General features: G+C 36.6%; 1 protein-coding gene across 2 annotated transcripts in view; it reads left to right on the forward strand.

Moving 5' to 3' along the window:
- LOC134851356 (uncharacterized) overlaps positions 1 to 20,847 on the forward strand; it is a 303,739-nt gene that overhangs the window by 258,011 nt on the left and 24,881 nt on the right. For both annotated transcript variants that reach the window (XM_063867402.1, XM_063867401.1), the window contains exon 2: positions 20,730 to 20,835. In XM_063867402.1, coding sequence (XP_063723472.1) covers positions 20,761 to 20,835 — 75 coding nt within the window. In that variant the 5' untranslated portion in view covers positions 20,730 to 20,760. The remainder of the gene's footprint in view (positions 1 to 20,729; positions 20,836 to 20,847) is intronic.

A 20,847-nucleotide genomic window follows, 5' to 3' on the forward strand; every position in this document is an offset into this window, starting at 1 on the left:
AAAGGCTGAACAAAATGACGTCCGACCAGTGTCACAATTCGAGATGTAGACCGACAGAGCATGAAATACATAAGAACCGAAAGGGATGATCCTTCCTGGGTGCGATTACTCATTCCTGCATCCAACCTCGATTTATTATCCGGTATGCAGCGATCGACGGGGACGTCGATTGATATTTTTGTCCCGGGAGAGGGGGTAAACTTTTCCCACACTGAAAAATTATTAATAAAAAAATTAAGAATAGCAAGAGAGACAGGTGATCTAGAAGCAGAAACAGGCGAGGACCCTAAGAAACCGGACATAGGGAGAGTAGTCGAGTCATATTTCAACTTGCCAAATGAACACTCAAGTAGCAAAATATTGACAGATAGCGATTTTATACTTACAAATAGAACATGTGCGATAGCGATCACAGCGGACATGAGTTTTAGGACAGCATTAGCAGCAGATTTTAAAAGAAAATACAAACACATAGAAGACCTTTGGAAGCAAAAACCAGGAATAGGAGGCGTAGCAGCCTTGTCTCCAGCGGCGTCACGTCACAGATACCGGGAAATTATTTATACTTCATGGTGACGAGGGCGACGGAGAAGCAGCACGTGGACCCAGAGAACCTAGTCTTGTCCTTGACGAGGTTGAGAGACTTCCTTGTGGCGAGGGAGGTGAAGGAACTCTCGCTTTCAGTATACGACCCAAACCGAGGACGACTGCATCCACGGGAGCTGTATGCACTGATACACGTAATCTTTTCTGATACTAACATACAAGTATACTTACATAAGAAATATTGTTTGAGTATAGGCTGAGTTTAGGTTGCATGCAGGAAGGTTACATACTAAGTGTGTTGTATGTGTTGTGTGTGATATGTTGTGTGTTATGTGTTTTGTTATTAAGACCCTGGGTAAAAAGGGATTAGTGATCATGAATAATTGAATGACGATATTAGGAATAGATCCAAAGTTTGGACTGTCCATTCTTAGGTCGAAATCAAAACTTTTAGCAACAAACTGATTTTAATATATCTTAAGATCGAAATCTTTTTATCTGATTGTTTTAAATAAATTTTAATACACAATTAGAGTGACGCTGACACATGTGAGATTCGTGACCTTTTTTCTAGATGCTGATTGATCATTTAATCATTCATCAGATTTCAATTCATACAAACTGATAATCAAACCGAATTTCACGAGATGGACAACTTCGATTTGAACGAATTAATAGACCTTGCGGAGGCATACGTATGACGGTGATAGATGCGATCTATCGTCGGCTGATGAATCAAGACTTCGCTCTGGAGTCATGTTGCTGGTCGCCTTAATCAACATCTTAGGCATGATAACCGTGGGGACCGCCCCAGAGTAGTCTTATTGATGGCCGCGTACGTATGGAGAAAGAGGAGTACTAGACCGCCAAAACATGAGGGAGGGTAGTGAGGTGGAGAAACGGGGCTCTCTCAGGAAGTGACTTGGCGAACGAGCCTGGATTGGTAAGTTCCAGGTCCTACCAACCAGGGGAGATGCCTCTGCCAACCAAGCCTAGGCCTGGTCTGAGAAGAATGCATCAGGAGATGAACAGCGAGGCTGCCTCGTCTTGTTCACAACTGAGCACCTGTGCCACCAAAGAGGGCGAGAGTAGAAGAGTAAGTTCAGACGAACGAAACGATACAAGACCGACGGGAGCGTGGTTTTTAGTGGGATTAACTTTAGCTCCAATGTGCAAGAGCAGATACCCAGTGCATTTCGTGGATGGGGAAAGTACGAGAAGGATCGTGGATCAAGTCTTCTCAGTGCTTAAATGCGTGAGACTAGCTAGAATGTCAGAAAAATCTTACAAGTTACTGTGCAAAATGTTCTCAGCAGTTCCAGAGAGGACCAAAGAAGAATTAAAATCGATACTGGGAAAAAAGTTCATGGGATAAGCCAGTGGGAACTTCAACAGTCACCGATTACAATGCAGTAGATGAGAATGATGAGGTCCACCGAGTGATGATGGAAGTGGAACCACTACTGGAAGCTTCGGGAAAGCGTAATTGGAGGAGCATCATGTCGACACATGATGAGTTCCCCTGCCATTGCTTGCTACAAACATGTTGGTACCACTACTGGAAGCTTCGGGAAAGCGTAATTGGAGGAGCATCATGTCGACACATGATGAGTTCCTCTGCCATTGCTTGCTACAAACATGTTGGTACCCCAGGCGTAGTAACCTGGTGTTGATCTGGGACTGTTGAGAGCTGCTCTCCATGTGTTTACAAGATTCATCACAGCCCATAACGATAGTGATAATGGGAGTTATGATGACGATACAATGACTGGAAGCTCATGTAAAAGAGAATAATAGACAAGAAACGCCTACGAAAAGGCAATTGCAGGAATTGGATTGTCTAAAGGATATAGATCTTTTTGAGACAACGTACAAAATCTTGAACATTCCGATGGAAGTGAAAAAAAAATAGGCCAGAAAACGACTGATGCCATGGTTCAGAGCCAACATGACTGCATGGTCGTGCGAATATGCCAAGAAGCAAATGTCGAAGCACAGCAGAGTGTACAGTGCTTATCAGCTGGACATTGGAGTAGGAGCTTTCAAGCAAGCTTTTGTAATTCATCGGATTGCAGTAACCACCGCAGTGAAGAGGACTTCTAGGACAAGTGATGTGACGGGAGAGAACGAGAAGAGACGTTGAAGGAAGACTTGGATACTGTGGACCGATCAGAATACTGTGGACCGATCAGAAAGAAATCGTACAGTAACCAACATGACTGCATGGTTGTATGAATATGCCAAGAAGCATATGTCGAAGCACAGCAAAGTGTACAGTGCGTATCAGCTGGATATTTGAGCAGGAGCTTTCAAGCGAGCTTTTGTAATTCATCGGAATGCAGTAACCACCGCAGTGAAGAGGACGGCTATGACAAGTGAATGTGATGGGAGTTAGAGAAGAAATGTAGAAGGAAGACTTGGAGAGAAGCGTGACGTTGTGCCTCCACAAAAGCTTCTGCCGAAACAGAGAAACTAACGTTGATCCTCTACCTTGTGTTGAACAAAGAGTAGAAGAACAGAAGTGTTGGAGGACTGCTTCGAACAGCGTCAGAAAAACTGCGGACTGAAAGTGCGGAGTCAAGGTCGCAGGAGCAGGAGATGGAGCATTGACAAATGGCCGGAAAACAAGATGCAAAAAGAAGAAAATTTAGAAAAATTTAGAAGTTTTAGAACTTCTAAACGACGAAAACAAAGATTGAACAAAAAAGGAAACAAAGAAGCAACGTAGGAGAAGATGTTAAAACTCAGAATTGTTTTGTGTGAGAAAAACTCGAATGAGAAACATAGCAACTAAGTTTGCAACTGAAAACGAAGAGAAAATATTTAGTTGAATTTTGAAATTTACAGAATTTGTTGCATTTATAAATTTGCATTAAGATTTTAGTTAGCGGCTTTAGAGACACTTAATACTTATTCAGAAAAGCTTGAGTGGGGAGTATAATAAAATATTCCAGCCTGCATGATTTTGACTGATCACTTTGTGGTGACATGAAAGGCTTGGGTAATCTCTTGAAAAAGGAGATTATTTCATTGTTCCTTCTAACCATCGAGTTCTTTAATTTCAATATTCAGGACCAATAACAACTAAATTCCGAATAATAGGATAATATTAGGTTGTTGGTTGGCAGGACTGTCCTGCGTCCCAACACTTTTTAAACTTAGGAGAAAAAGCTTGAAATCGGAACATAGACGTTATAGAAGTCGGAACAATAATTTATCTTAAGTTATATTCTCGAAAGCGCAGGTTAAGTGAAAAAATTTGGAAGGCTATAAAAGTGTAGTTTGATGCCATTTGTATTTTGCAGTGAGTCGATATGACATGGATATGAGTGATTTCATGCATTTTGTAACTTCTGTTCGATTTTGATGAAGACTTCGAGACTCATTGAGGACATTGACCGGGCTGTCCGGGGAGTATGTGAAGTTCGACTAGAATGGACAAAACGCAATTTTGTATTCGAATTTTTATCGAAACATCTGACCGAGAAAATTGATGTTTTTATGGATTAGTGACGTTAATTGAACGATTAGACGAATCGGGAGGGATAACTTTTGACTAACATGCTAATTTTTAAAACATTAATTTGGGCGTGAACGACACGTAACCTTTTTCATTTCGCACCAACTGAAACTGCGAAAACAGAACAACAATATTCTCAGTGGAAAACAACAACGAAAAAACGACAGCAGATTGAGATTAAGATCAAAAATTTTCAGAAACCATTCCGAGTTGTAACGATTGTGCTGCTACAATTGTTGCAACGCAGAACCCAAGATGAATGCCTTCCTAAAAGAATTAAGGACATTCTTTCCCCTGATTTCAGAATCCGGAGGGGTCTCGAGATTAGATTTCGGACTGTTTTATATAAAAATTTTGATTCCTGGTCATGTCCTGAATTGAAATAAAAATATCCAAATTCATTTTTGGATAATGAGAAGCTAGGAGTTGAGGGAAAGGGTTGACCCATCCTCGATGGAGATGATGATTTTTATCTACTGAACAAAAACAATAGTAATATAGTAAATAGGTAGTAGCCCTATTTTTAGGAGTGACCTCGTGGTGTGGGGATACTGAGACAGAGCCATGAGCTCACTAAATTGCATATAACTATGTTAATTAGAGAACTCTGATCGAAGCGTGAAACAGTAACGTTTTTTTTTTGTCGACCCGATGTTAGAAAGACCACCAAAAGAACTGGCATTGGCAGAGACGGTGAAAAGCATGCAGAGCTGTGTTTAGACGCTAGCCAGTCGTTTTAGAACCTTGCTTTTTTCCCTGTCGATATGTACTTCCGGGCGAACGTTACATGTTTTGGGGTGTGTTTTAGTTCTCTTTTTTTTGACTTCCACGCAAAATCAAGTGCCACAAAAAATCATCCGACTGGATTTCGAGATATATCATATGAAAGCCCTTAAAATCGTGATTGGAACCAATCGTGATTCGAACCACAGCAAGTAAAGTTGTCCCCCATGAAAACCTAATGGCGTACAACTCGTGTCGTCTGATACCTCTGGACAAAAATCCAGGGGTACGGCCTATCGGCGAGGTTCTGAGAAGAATAAATGGCAAAACAAACACCCAATGTATAAATTCAGACCTTAAAAATCTCAGAAAATAAAATTCAATTCTGCTTAGGCCAGAAGTGTGTATTGGATATGCTATCCAAAGCTTGAACGCGTTTGCGAAACCCGAAACGGACGCCATACTACTTATTGATGCAGAAAGTGCCTTCAATTTGCTCAATAGAGAACTTGCTCTAAAAAAGTAGAAATCCTTTGTCCGGCACTAAATCATGCGCTGGCCAACTCATATGAACATCCCTCAATTTTATATCTCAATAACACGGTGTTGACATCTATCGAAGGTACAACGCCTTTCCGTCTCATGGCTGTGTCTCAGTATCCCCAGACCACCAGGTCACTCCTAAAATTAGGGCTACTACTTATTTACTATATTACTATTGCGACTCCTGGATTAAATCGCGACACTCATTGAACAAATAGAGCTGAAATTTCAATCGTTTGAAGGCGAAAGCTTTAACAACAAAACAACCACTACTGAAGATGACGCTCGACTTGACATCAAGGCAAATGGGCTCTGGGGAGGCCGATTCAGCCGAGCCTTTACAATCATTCCGAGTTGTAGCGATTGTGCTGCTACAATCGTTGCAACGTAGAACCCATGAACAAGAAGGGTGTTGAAACTGCGTGTCCAGCCTTCCTAAAAGAATTAAGGAGGTTATTTCCCCTGATTCCAGAATCCGGAGGGGTCTCGAGATTAGAACTCGGACTGTTTTATATAAAATTTTTGCTTCCTGGTCATGTCCTGAATTGAAGTAATAATATACAAATTCATTTTCAGATAATGAGAAGCTAGGAGTTGAGGGAAAGGGTTGACCCATCCTCGATGGAGATGATGATTTTTATCTACTGAACAAAAACAATAGTAATATAGTAAATAGGTAGTAGCCCTATTTTTAGGAGTGACCTCGTGGTGTGGGGATACTGAGACACAGCCATGAGCTCACTAATTTGCATGTAATTATGTTAATTAGTGCGTTCTGATCGAAGCGGGAAACAGTAACGTTTTTCTTGTCGACCCGATGTTAGATAGACCACCAAAAAAACTGGCATTGGCAGAGACGGTGAAAAGCATGCAGAGCTGTGTTTAGACGCTAGCCAGTCGTTTTAGAGCCTTGCTTTTTTCACATCGATATGTACTTCCGGGCGAATGTTACATGTATTGGGGTGTGTTTTAGTTCTCTTTTTTTTGTTTTCCACGCAAAATCAAGTGCCACAAAAAATCATCGGACTGGATTTCGAGATATATCATTTGAAAGCCCTTACAATCGTGATTGGAACTAATTGTGATTCAAACCACAAAAATTTCACAAAATCCGAATGTGGAGAAAAATTGGTTTGAAACTTTTGATTCTTCGTCATATTTCGATTGAATAAAAGGAGAGGGCACTCTTGTTTTAATTGGAAGTTTCTCGCCAATGAAAAGTTTTCCGCCAGCAAGTAAAATTATCCCCCATGAAAACCTAATGGCGTACAACTCGTGTCGTCTGATACCTCTGGACAAAAATCCAGGGGTACGGCCTGTTGGTATAGCCATAAATTGCAAAACAAACACCCAATGTATAAAATCAGACCTTAAAAATCTCAGAAAATTCAATTCTGCTTAGGCCAGAAGTGTGGAATCGAATATGCTATCCAAGGCTTGAACGCGTTTGCGAAACCCGAAACGGACGCCATACTACTTATTGATGCAGAAAGTGCCTACAAATTGCTCAATAGAGAACTTGCTCCAAAAATGTAGAAATACTTCGTCCGGCACTACATCATGCGCTGGCCAACTGATATGAACATCCCTCAAAATTATATGTCAATAACACGGTTTTGACATCTACCGAAGGCACAACGCAAGGGGATTTACTCGCAATGGCTATGTACGGAATTGGGATAATTCCCCTGATTGAGCTCCTGCAAAAACCAAATGTTATGCAACAATGTTACGCAGATGACGGAAGCGCTGCAGGTGATCCTAAGAGTGTCCGCGCAATACTGGACAAACTGGATGTGCACGGAAAGGCTTTCGGATATAATGTGAAGCCTTCCAAGTGTCAACTCGTAGTAAAGGAAAACCGAGTTTTAGAGTCCTTGGATCGGTTATAGGAACACCATCAGCATGCGATAAATACATGAAAAGCGAAATTGAAAAGACAGCTGCCTAACTGAAAAGTTTTCAAAGAGCTAAAGCATAACCACAAAATGGGTACTACTGCTATACAAAGGAAGTTCAAAATAAATTGAGCTTTAAGTAACCAGAACAACTCTGGAAGCATTTAAGAAAATGGATGAAATTGAGAAAAACGTAAGACAGCAGCTACTTCATAGTATTACTGATGAAGATTGCAATTTTTTTGCACTACAGAAAAAATAGGAGGCTTAGACCTCCTCAGTAACACGGAGTTTTCTAGAAATAATGAGTGGTCACGATTAGAAAACAGTGTTCCAGAAATAGCTGAAACGGAACAAACTCTGATAAAAAGAAACGACAAAACTGAGAATCAGAACATCACACTCTCCAAAAAGGCTAAAATTATGAAAAATTGCTCAACAAAAAAAAATGACAATAAATCTAGTGACACAGAAAAGAGCATCAAATTGGCTAAGCGTGCTACCACTAAAAAACAATTTTTCCCTCAACAAATCAGAGTTTAAAGATGGCATACATCTGAGATATGGATGGGAACCACAAACACCCCACATTCATGCTCATTTGGACATTCGCTCACACTTACCCAGTTTCTACACTGTCCCAAATGCGGATATACTCACCTAAGACATAATGAAATTCGCGATACCTTTGCAAAACTCCTGGAACTCCTGGAACTAATAGCGAGCTGAAAATCTGCTTAGGCCAGAAGTGTGGAAATGATTATGCTATCCAAAGCTTGAACGCGTTTGTGAAACCCGAAACGGACGCTATACTACTTATTGATGCAGAAAGTGCCTTCAATTTGCTCAATAGAGAACTTGCTCTAAAAAAGTAGAAATCCTTTGTCCGGCACTACATCATGCGCTGGCCAACTCAAATGAACATCCCTCAAATTTATATCTCAATGACACGGTGTTGACATCTCTCGAAGGTACAAACCCTCTCCGTGCTCATGGCTGTGTCTCAGTATCCCCAGACCACGCCAATGAAAAGATGATAGTATGATCATACAAAGGAAGTTCAAAAAAAATCGTCGGACAATTCGCGATTTGTTCCAGGAGTCTGCATACGGCCCAATATGCATATTGCCATATACAGACTATGGTCGGAATTAAAACAAAGCTACTACTTATTTACTATATTACTATTGCGACTCCTGGAACAAATCGCGACACTCCTGGAACAAATAGAGCTGAAATTTCAATCGTTGGAAGGCGAAAGCTTTAACAACAAAACAACAACTACTGAAGATGACGTTCGACTTGACATCAAGTCAAATGGGCTCTGGGGAGGCCTATTCAGCCGAGCCTTTTTCGATTTAAAATTTTCAAACCCCCCCCCTACAAATATCGTAAGAGTGTCAAAATATTAAAATATCAACAAAGAATTCTGGATGTGGAACACAGCAGCTTTGTTCCATTAATTTTTGCGTGTACCGGAGGAGCAGCACCAGGCTCTACAAAAACCGTCCAGAAACTAAGCGTAAAACGGAACGAATCATACTCGGACACTATACACTTTAAGAACAAAATCAAGTTTTGCACTTCTGAGGAGTGCAATCCTCTGCCTTAGGGGTTGCAAAAATCTTAAAAATACATCCAACATAGACAATTCCATCTGTGCTGTAATCGAGGAGGGTAGATTTTAATTGACAATTCTCTTAATGCATTAAAATTGACTCGATTTATTCATAAAATTTTGCCTATGTATTTAAATAGCGTTGGTACGGCCCTATCCAACCTGTGCACGTACCGTCGCATGACGGAAGGGCCCATTGCTTAAAAGCTTGAAGTGTAGGCGGAGCAATAAGAAGAATGGGTGCAAGAGCAGAAAAACTTAGAAATATTGACTTATATTGGTTTATACGGGCGGTAAAACAATTATAGAATCGTCAAAAACTACCTGGAAAATGAATAAATTCTGCATAAGAAGAAGAAAGAACACTTGAATTACTATACAATAAAAAGCCGAGGCATCAGTGTAGCAAAGTGTAAATAATAAAATTGGTTATAAATTCATTGGTTACATCAAACAAAAACAAAACATCAGAAAACAAGCAATAAACAAAACAAAAAAAAAACAAAATCGGTTACAGTTCGGAAATTGGTTGATTAAAGTATATGAAGTTTCGGATACTATAGAAAATTAAAGATTTAAGAATTAGGAACAAGCTGGTAATAAAACTTTACAAACAATTTTACAGATAGTCCAATTATACAACGTATATACAGAGTATATACAGTTTCTCTTTCAAGCAATGTGTGAAAAATTAAACTGAATTAAAAAATATAGAACTAGCAAAAACGGTAATCACGCCACGTATTTGTATTAGTACATATAGGATTGTTTCTCAATTCACTCACGTAAAATTCTTTCATTTTTTTCTTGAATTCTGTTTTCGATTTTTCTAAATTGCGCAAAATTATGGGCAGTGAATTCCATTTTTTAGAAGTCAAATGAAAAAATGATTTTTGTAGAGAAGCAGTCGAACAATGTTTGTCAAAAATAATTTGTTTCGTTCTTTCGTTGAGCCTATAATTGGCAGTCGGTAGTCTCAGTGTATTTTCAAAAGCCTTCTTTTTGTTTGTAAGATATTGGTATAAGTATGTTATACACTTTAACTCAATTCTTTTCTCGATTCCAATGAACGATTTGCTAATGCGAAGAAGGGAAGAAGATTTAAAATTCGATCTGAAATATGTTCTTTTTAGCGCCCAGTTCAACTGTTTCTCCAGAGATAGCATCAAAGTAGCATTAATTTGTTGTAAAAAAATTGCTGAATAATCTAAATGTGATAAAACAAGACAATGAAGCAAGGCAACTAATGATAATGTCGGCAGTTGTTGTCCAATTGTATCAATAGTTTTAATCCCTTGGGCCATTTTTTGGAGAATTGTTTTGATTTGAGCATGAAAAGATAAACTTGAATCAAGAATTATGCCTAAATATTTGCATTCTGCTTTTTTGGCTACATAATGCCCACTAATTACTAGTTTATCAGTATCCACATTTTTGCTATCATTTTTTTGACAAAATGTTATAAATTCCGATTTAGATGCATTCAGATTCAATTGGTTCTCTGCAAAAAATTCCGTTAGATTATTGAGTGATTTTTGCAATCGATTCAAAGCATCCTCAGAAATTATAGAAGAGGAAAAAACCATACAGTCGTCAGCATATTGAACTAAAGTACAACCCTCATATAATCGCTCTTGTATGTCATTAACATAAATATTGAACAACAACGGACCAAGTACCGTTCCTTGTGGGACACCTCGTTTTATTTCAATCCAGTCTGAAAAAATTCCATTGACGTTTACTCTTTGAATACGTTTGTTTAGGAAGCTAGCAATTAAAGCATTTGCTCCATTTGAAAAACCGAGAGAAAGCATTTTTTCAATTAAAACTTCATGCGAAATAGAATCAAAAGCCTTGGACAGATCTAATAAAGCTGCATGTACGATTTTTTTTGAATCTATTTGATTTCGAATACTTTCTGTCACATAAACAAGAGCATCTTGTGTTGAAATGTTTTTGCGAAATCCGAATTGAAATGGTGTCATTATTTGAAATTTGTCAAGATGTTCTGTTATTTGGGCATGTAAAATTTTTTCAAAAATTTTAGAAAAAGCACAAGTTATTGATATTGGCCGATAATTTTTTGCATCCATTGGGTCATCTTTTTTGAACAAAGGGGTTACGTTTGCTTTTTTCAGTTCGATCGGGAAAATGTTCTCATCTAAGCAAGTATTTATGACAAAAGTTAAATGTGGAACTATAACTGATTGACCGTCAATGATTGCCCAAGCAGGTACGGTACAAGGTCCGAGAGGTTTTCCAACATTGATTTTTCGAACTATATCAAAGCATTGCTTCACTGTAATGTGTTGAAAATGAAAAGATGCAGATTCAGAGGCAGATTTGTTGTAATTCGGAGGCTTTTTAGCGCCGAAAAATTCGCCTAAGTTTGAAAAAATATAATTTAAATGATTGGCAATTTTTTTGTCTTGGGTTATCATTTCACTGAAGGAATTTCATAGAACTGTAATTCGATGGTTGCCAGAACATGTACCTCTAACTTGGTTAATATATTTCCATTTTTGTTGGATAGTGCTGAGAAGTGAAAAACAATTTTTTGAATGATCGAATTGTTTACTTCTAATCAATTTGCTCATTTGATTACGTAAAAACTGGTACTTTGACCAATTATCGCTTGTGCTTTGACTGCGATATGATCTGAGTGAATTCTGTTTCTTAGTCAACAATTGCTGACATTCTGAATCGAACCATTCCGTTTTCAACACGTTTTTTGGTTTAAAATTACGAACAAACTTTTTTTCGATAGGAGCATGTTGCTGTAGAGCACAAGAAATTAAATAAATCATCGTCGAGAACATGTTTTGTGCGTCTGTACATTGATATAAGAGATACCAAGGAAGAGCGGAGAGTGAATTGCAAAATTCATTTTTCTGATAATTTTTCTTATTGAAAGTCGTAATTATCCTCGGTAAAATTTTGCCGCATTTTATATCCGTCAAAATAAATGAAGCAAAATGGTCGGTTTTATAAGGTGTATCAAAACAAAACTCAATGCCGTTTGTTTCATAGTCACTGATTATGTAGTCGATATGAGTTTTTGTTGAGGAACTAATTCTGGTCTCATCGTTTGGACAAAAAACCTTCAATCCATATGGAATAATTATAGAATCTAAATTTTCTTTTTCTTTGCTATCCAGATAATTTATGTTATAATCACCCAAAAGCGTAATTTTATTAGAAACTGAAAAAGCATTATCTATGTTAAGCGTTAATTGTTCCAAAAAATCAATAAAGTTTGATCTGCTTGGGTTATAACACAAATTAACTAACATTTTTTCTGTACTCGAAATGTTAAATGTAGATTTGCACTCAACCCACACTGACTCATATTTTTCTTTATCAAATAAATTTAGATCAGGCCTCAATTTCGGAGCCAATTTGACTGGTATATATAACAAAACGCCACCGCCTTTCTTTTTTACCGCTGATTGCCTATCATATCTGAACATCGCATGCGTTGTAGGTTGGAAATTCCATAAATTGTCACTATCTTCTTTTTTAAGCCACGTTTCGGAAATTCCTATAATTGTGTTTTCGCCCATATCATCAAGAAATTTTTTCAATTGCATCCGTTTTCTAATAATACTTTGAAAATTCAAATGAACAAATTTAAGATTTGCACAATTTTTTGAGCAGATACCGTAGACTGTTTCAATGGTTTCGATAGGACCAGGGTTTTTTTCAACATCCCCACTTTGGGTCAGTAACAACGCGAAAAGGAAAAGATGAGTCAGTGTGGTAGCTCTCCGCTCATTTATCCCACATTTCGTTGATAATATCTTTTGCTGGCAGCTTAGATAGCCCCAGTAAACAATAGTTTTTTCTTTAGTTTCCATCTGAGCCTTGGAAATTAGAAAAATTGCACAAAACAACCAGAATTTAATATTCAGCATAATAGGTTAAATAAATTAAATAATCGCCAAAGTTTGCACCAAGAAAAAATGCGAAACTAGTATTTCCTAAAAAATTTTGCGCCGTTTTGGAAAAATTGTAACATTTCTGCCGTTTTTGGATCTAAATTTGATGATTGTTGGGTTTGCTTCATTCTGGGGCGGGTTGTAATCTCACATGTGTTTGCATTAATATCAGAACCCCTAAAAGAATCTCTAAAACTTTGCACCAAAATTTCAACACCCCCATCAAGTCAAATGGGCTCTGGGGAGGCCTATTCAGCCGAGCCTTTTTCGATTTAAAATTTTCAAACCCCCCCCCTACAAATATCGTAAGAGTGTCAAAATATTAAAATATCAACAAAGAATTCTGGATGTGGAACACAGCAGCTTTGTTCCATTAATTTTTGCGTGTACCGGAGGAGCAGCACCAGGCTCTACAAAAACCGTCCAGAAACTAAGCGTAAAACGGAACGAATCTTTTTCTTTGCTATCCAGATAATTTATGTTATAATCATCCAAAAGCGTAATTTTATTAGAAACTGAAAAAGCATTATCTATGTTAAGCGTTAATTGTTCCAAAAAATCAATAAAGTTTGATCTGCTTGGGTTATAACACAAATTAACTAACATTTTTTCTTTACTCGAAATGTTAAATGTAGATTTGCACTCAACCCACACTGACTCATATTTTTCTTTATCAAATAAATTTAGATCAGGCCTCAATTTCGGAGCCAATTTGACTGGTATATATAACAAAACGCCACCGCCTTTCTTTTTTACCGCTGATTGCCTATCATATCTGAACATCGCATGCGTTGTAGGTTGGAAATTCCATAAATTGTCACTATCTTCTTTTTTAAGCCACGTTTCGGAAATTCCTATAATTGTGTTTTCGCCCATATCATCAAGAAATTTTTTCAATTGCATCCGTTTTCTAATAATACTTTGAAAATTCAAATGAACAAATTTAAGATTTGCACAATTTTTTGAGCAGATACCGTAGACTGTTTCAATGGTTTCGATAGGACCAGGGTTTTTTTCAACATCCCCACTTTGGGTCAGTAACAACGCGAAAAGGAAAAGATGAGTCAGTGTGGTAGCTCTCCGCTCATTTATCCCACATTTCGTTGATAATATCTTTTGCTGGCAGCTTAGATAGCCCCAGTAAACAATAGTTTTTTCTTTAGTTTCCATCTGAGCCTTGGAAATTAGAAAAATTGCACAAAACAACCAGAATTTAATATTCAGCATAATAGGTTAAATAAATTAAATAATCGCCAAAGTTTGCACCAAGAAAAAATGCGAAACTAGTATTTCCTAAAAAATTTTGCGCCGTTTTGGAAAAATTGTAACATTTCTGCCGTTTTTGGATCTAAATTTGATGATTGTTGGGTTTGCTTCATTCTGGGGCGGGTTGTAATCTCACATGTGTTTGCATTAATATCAGAACCCCTAAAAGAATCTCTAAAACTTTGCACCAAAATTTCAACACCCCCATCAAGTCAAATGGGCTCTGGGGAGGCCTATTCAGCCGAGCCTTTTTCGATTTAAAATTTTCAAACCCCCCCCCCTACAAATATCGTAAGAGTGTCAAAATATTAAAATATCAACAAAGAATTCTGGATGTGGAACACAGCAGCTTTGTTCCATTAATTTTTGCGTGTACCGGAGGAGCAGCACCAGGCTCTACAAAAACCGTCCAGAAACTAAGCGTAAAACGGAACGAATCATACTCGGACACTATACACTTTAAGAACAAAATCAAGTTTTGCACTTCTGAGGAGTGCAATCCTCTGCCTTAGGGGTTGCAAAAATCTTAAAAATACATCCAACATAGACAATTCCATCTGTGCTGTAATCGAGGAGGGTAGATTTTAATTGACAATTCTCTTAGTGCATTAAAATTGACTCGATTTATTCATAAAATTTTGCCTATGTATTTAAATAGCGTTGGTACGGCCCTATCCAACCTGTGCACGTACCGTCGCATGACGGAAGGGCCCATTGCTTAAAAGCTTGAAGTGTAGGCGGAGCAATAAGAAGAATGGGTGCAAGAGCAGAAAAACTTAGAAATATTGACTTATATTGGTTTATACGGGCGGTAAAACAATTATAGAATCGTCAAAAACTACCTGGAAAATGAATAAATTCTGCATAAGAAGAAGAAAGAACACTTGAATTACTATACAATAAAAAGCCGAGGCATCAGTGTAGCAAAGTGTAAATAATAAAATTGGTTATAAATTCATTGGTTACATCAAACAAAAACAAAACATCAGAAAACAAGCAATAAACAAAACAAAAAAAAAACAAAATCGGTTACAGTTCGGAAATTGGTTGATTAAAGTATATGAAGTTTCGGATACTATAGAAAATTAAAGATTTAAGAATTAGGAACAAGCTGGTAATAAAACTTTACAAACAATTTTACAGATAGTCCAATTATACAACGTATATACAGAGTATATACAGTTTCTCTTTCAAGCAATGTGTGAAAAATTAAACTGAATTAAAAAATATAGAACTAGCAAAAACGGTAATCACGCCACGTATTTGTATTAGTACATATAGGATTGTTTCTCAATTCACTCACGTAAAATTCTTTCATTTTTTTCTTGAATTTTGTTTTCGATTTTTCTAAATTGCGCAAAATTATGGGCAGTGAATTCCATTTTTTAGAAGTCAAATGAAAAAATGATTTTTGTAGAGAAGCAGTCGAACAATGTTTGTCAAAAATAATTTGTTTCGTTCTTTCGTTGAGCCTATAATTGGCAGTCGGTAGTCTCAGTGTATTTTCAAAAGCCTTCTTTTTGTTTGTAAGATATTGGTATAAGTATGTTATACACTTTAACTCAATTCTTTTCTCGATTCCAATGAACGATTTGCTAATGCGAAGAAGGGAAGAAGATTTAAAATTCGATCTGAAATATGTTCTTTTTAGCGCCCAGTTCAACTGTTTCTCCAGAGATAGCATCAAAGTAGCATTAATTTGTTGTAAAAAAATTGCTGAATAATCTAAATGTGATAAAACAAGACAATGAAGCAAGGCAACTAATGATAATGTCGGCAGTTGTTGTCCAATTGTATCAATAGTTTTAATCCCTTGGGCCATTTTTTGGAGAATTGTTTTGATTTGAGCATGAAAAGATAAACTTGAATCAAGAATTATGCCTAAATATTTGCATTCTGCTTTTTTGGCTACATAATGCCCACTAATTACTAGTTTATCAGTATCCACATTTTTGCTATCATTTTTTTGACAAAATGTTATAAATTCCGATTTAGATGCATTCAGATTCAATTGGTTCTCTGCAAAAAATTCCGTTAGATTATTGAGTGATTTTTGCAATCGATTCAAAGCATCCTCAGAAATTATAGAAGAGGAAAAAACCATACAGTCGTCAGCATATTGAACTAAAGTACAACCCTCATATAATCGCTCTTGTATGTCATTAACATAAATATTGAACAACAACGGACCAAGTACCGTTCCTTGTGGGACACCTCGTTTTATTTCAATCCAGTCTGAAAAAATTCCATTGACGTTTACTCTTTGAATACGTTTGTTTAGGAAGCTAGCAATTAAAGCATTTGCTCCATTTGAAAAACCGAGAGAAAGCATTTTTTCAATTAAAACTTCATGCGAAATAGAATCAAAAGCCTTGGACAGATCTAATAAAGCTGCATGTACGATTTTTTTTGAATCTATTTGATTTCGAATACTTTCTGTCACATAAACAAGAGCATCTTGTGTTGAAATGTTTTTGCGAAATCCGAATTGAAATGGTGTCATTATTTGAAATTTGTCAAGATGTTCTGTTATTTGGGCATGTAAAATTTTTTCAAAAATTTTAGAAAAAGCACAAGTTATTGATATTGGCCGATAATTTTTTGCATCCATTGGGTCATCTTTTTTGAACAAAGGGGTTACGTTTGCTTTTTTCAGTTCGATCGGGAAAATGTTCTCATCTAAGCAAGTATTTATGACAAAAGTTAAATGTGGAACTATAACTGATTGACCGTCAATGATTGCCCAAGCAGGTACGGTACAAGGTCCGAGAGGTTTTCCAACATTGATTTTTCGAACTATATCAAAGCATTGCTTCACTGTAATGTGTTGAAAATGAAAAGATGCAGATTCAGAGGCAGATTTGTTGTAATTCGGAGGCTTTTTAGCGCCGAAAAATTCGCCTAAGTTTGAAAAAATATAATTTAAATGATTGGCAATTTTTTTGTCTTGGGTTATCATTTCACTGAAGGAATTTCGTAGAACTGTAATTCGATGGTTGCCAGAACATGTACCTCTAACTTGGTTAATATATTTCCATTTTTGTTGGATAGTGCTGAGAAGTGAAAAACAATTTTTTGAATGATCGAATTGTTTACTTCTAATCAATTTGCTCATTTGATTACGTAAAAACTGGTACTTTGACCAATTATCGCTTGTGCTTTGACTGCGATATGATCTGAGTGAATTCTGTTTCTTAGTCAACAATTGCTGACATTCTGAATCGAACCATTCCGTTTTCAACACGTTTTTTGGTTTAAAATTACGAACAAACTTTTTTTCGATAGGAGCATGTTGCTGTAGAGCACAAGAAATTAAATAAATCATCGTCGAGAACATGTTTTGTGCGTCTGTACATTGATATAAGAGATACCAAGGAAGAGCGGAGAGTGAATTGCAAAATTCATTTTTCTGATAATTTTTCTTATTGAAAGTCGTAATTATCCTCGGTAAAATTTTGCCGCATTTTATATCCGTCAAAATAAATGAAGCAAAATGGTCGGTTTTATAAGGTGTATCAAAACAAAACTCAATGCCGTTTGTTTCATAGTCACTGATTATGTAGTCGATATGAGTTTTTGTTGAGGAACTAATTCTGGTCTCATCGTTTGGACAAAAAACCTTCAATCCATATGGAATAATTATAGAATCTAAATTTTCTTTTTCTTTGCTATCCAGATAATTTATGTTATAATCACCCAAAAGCGTAATTTTATTAGAAACTGAAAAAGCATTATCTATGTTAAGCGTTAATTGTTCCAAAAAATCAATAAAGTTTGATCTGCTTGGGTTATAACACAAATTAACTAACATTTTTTCTTTACTCGAAATGTTAAATGTAGATTTGCACTCAACCCACACTGACTCATATTTTTCTTTATCAAATAAATTTAGATCAGGCCTCAATTTCGGAGCCAATTTGACTGGTATATATAACAAAACGCCACCGCCTTTCTTTTTTACCGCTGATTGCCTATCATATCTGAACATCGCATGCGTTGTAGGTTGGAAATTCCATAAATTGTCACTATCTTCTTTTTTAAGCCACGTTTCGGAAATTCCTATAATTGTGTTTTCGCCCATATCATCAAGAAATTTTTTCAATTGCATCCGTTTTCTAATAATACTTTGAAAATTCAAATGAACAAATTTAAGATTTGCACAATTTTTTGAGCAGATACCGTAGACTGTTTCAATGGTTTCGATAGGACCAGGGTTTTTTTCAACATCCCCACTTTGGGTCAGTAACAACGCGAAAAGGAAAAGATGAGTCAGTGTGGTAGCTCTCCGCTCATTTATCCCACATTTCGTTGATAATATCTTTTGCTGGCAGCTTAGATAGCCCCAGTAAACAATAGTTTTTTCTTTAGTTTCCATCTGAGCCTTGGAAATTAGAAAAATTGCACAAAACAACCAGAATTTAATATTCAGCATAATAGGTTAAATAAATTAAATAATCGCCAAAGTTTGCACCAAGAAAAAATGCGAAACTAGTATTTCCTAAAAAATTTTGCGCCGTTTTGGAAAAATTGTAACATTTCTGCCGTTTTTGGATCTAAATTTGATGATTGTTGGGTTTGCTTCATTCTGGGGTGGGTTGTAATCTCACATGTGTTTGCATTAATATCAGAACCCCTAAAAGAATCTCTAAAACTTTGCACCAAAATTTCAACACCCCCATCAGAAGGATGCAAACCATCCGAGCTAAGAGCATCTGTATTTTGACTAAAAATTTTGTTTATGTCTAAAATATCCAATTTTACTTCGCCCAAGTCTTTTACATTCCGTACTAAATTAAGAATTTGCTTGTTTAGCTTCTGTACATTTGGATTAAAATCTTTTCTAAAAGCGCCTAAGGGAGTTACAGTACATAGTGAAATTGTTTCTGGGGAGAATTTATGATTTATGAGATAAATTAGTTTTTCTAAGCTACTCACGGCTTCCTTCGCGTCGAAATCACTTGAGAGGCAGTCATTTATTCCAATTAGCGTAGTTACATGTTTAAAATGTCGCGATTTACTGTTTCTCACGCGTTCCAGCAATGCAGAAATTTTGTGCCCACCAAATCCTCTCGCCAACACATTTTCCGATATTTGTTCCCCATTGATTCTGTTAACAATTGAGTCTCCCAGTAATAGGCCAGAATATTCTCCTTCTCGTGGTAAAAATAAATGTTTTCGTTGCTGGTCGAATTTTTCTTCTAGAATATTGGTTGCTTGTATTTTGATTTCTTGGTTATTCTTGCTTTCTTGGTTATTTTCGCTTCGTTTGATCTGATTTCTGCTCCGAGTTCCAATCTTGCTCCATTCGTTTTCAAATTTGTTTTCTGTAATTTTCGAATTGCCCGTGTTTTTAAAATTTTCTAGATCAAAAAATTTGTTTCCTCTTTCTTCCTCTTTCGTTGATACAGTTAAATTTTCGATAATTCGTTTAAAATAAGTAACATTTTCGACTAAGTCTTTATACAGCTCGTATTTCAATTCGTCGTTCAGATTTCGGAAAGTTTCGAGGTCAAACATGTTGGCGATTAAAAGCGAAATTAAAAATAAGACATTAAAATGAACCGACTGATCGCTAGAAATTTCATTCAGTTTTTTCAGCGCATTTCATTCAGCGCATAAATAGACTAATTTCATTCAGTTTTTTTGTTACGTTGTTTAAAAAAAATTTCTTGATTAAATTACTCAAATTATGCAGAAATTGTTCTTTCTTTTTGGTATTTATGTTCCGACTTTCGATACGAAAGTAACGGAATATTTGTGCTCGGGGTGGGTTTTTTTTTCTTCAGACAAATTTCGACTTTTTAACTAGCCATTTTTGACGGAGTTTTTTTATATCATTCAAAAGGTATTGTTGTCCTGAGCTTAAATTTGAAAAGATATTTCACCTGTGATCATTTTTCGTAAAGTTATGAGGGTTTAAAGATTGCCATTTTGGCCATTTTGACCAATATGGGACAATTAACGCGCGATATATTTCGCGCTATTAACGCGTAAGCGGAGATTTAATCCGTCTTATAAATAGTTCCAAATTGGTTGAACGAAGCTTATTTGCCACAATTGATTTGTTACAAGGAACGAAATCTCTCTTTTTGTACTTTATATGGCGTGTGGGGGGATGATTTTCATAACAAATTTCAAATTTAAGAAAAAAAAAATTATTTTATTTTATTTCATTTAATTTTTTAATGTTATTACTGCTGCTCCATTAACCTTAAAAGGCAGTCGGAACATTTAGGGCTTCGCCCTGATACGACCAGTCTTGTTGACATTTCTGATAATTAATTTACTGATTAGCTAATAAACGCTGATATTTTTCTGCTTTTCTGCTCTTGGACCCATTCTGCTCTTAGACCATTCTGCTTATTGACTGGCCACCCTGTCTGTCGAATATACCTAATACTCAGTTTTTCGTTCAGCTCCTTTTATCACACCACTCCGGAAAAAAACGACAATAATTAGACTATGGTCGGAACGTTCTGTGCTACTTGCACAGTAACCGACTATCCTTGTTATTGATATTTGTTAGTGCGATTTAAATGTTTAATTTTAAATGGGGTGATTCGTTCTTAATGCTTTTTTTTTATAAACGTAGAAGTGACTCAGACGTTAAAATGCTGACCAATGCTTCACAGAGCTCAAAAGTCTGTATTGACAAAGTCAAATTGGGACACCTTTTCAGTTGCACATGATTTTTTGCTTGCTCGCTAGATGGAAGATTGCTATACACCTGTGCCGCTGCCAAAATTGACAATTTTGAAGGACTCTGAACTTTGTGATAAACAGGTAAGAAGCGTT

This window comes from Symsagittifera roscoffensis, chromosome 7 (assembly GCF_963678635.1).
Source record: "Symsagittifera roscoffensis chromosome 7, txSymRosc1.1, whole genome shotgun sequence".
NCBI classification, from domain to species: domain Eukaryota; kingdom Metazoa; phylum Xenacoelomorpha; order Acoela; family Convolutidae; genus Symsagittifera; species Symsagittifera roscoffensis.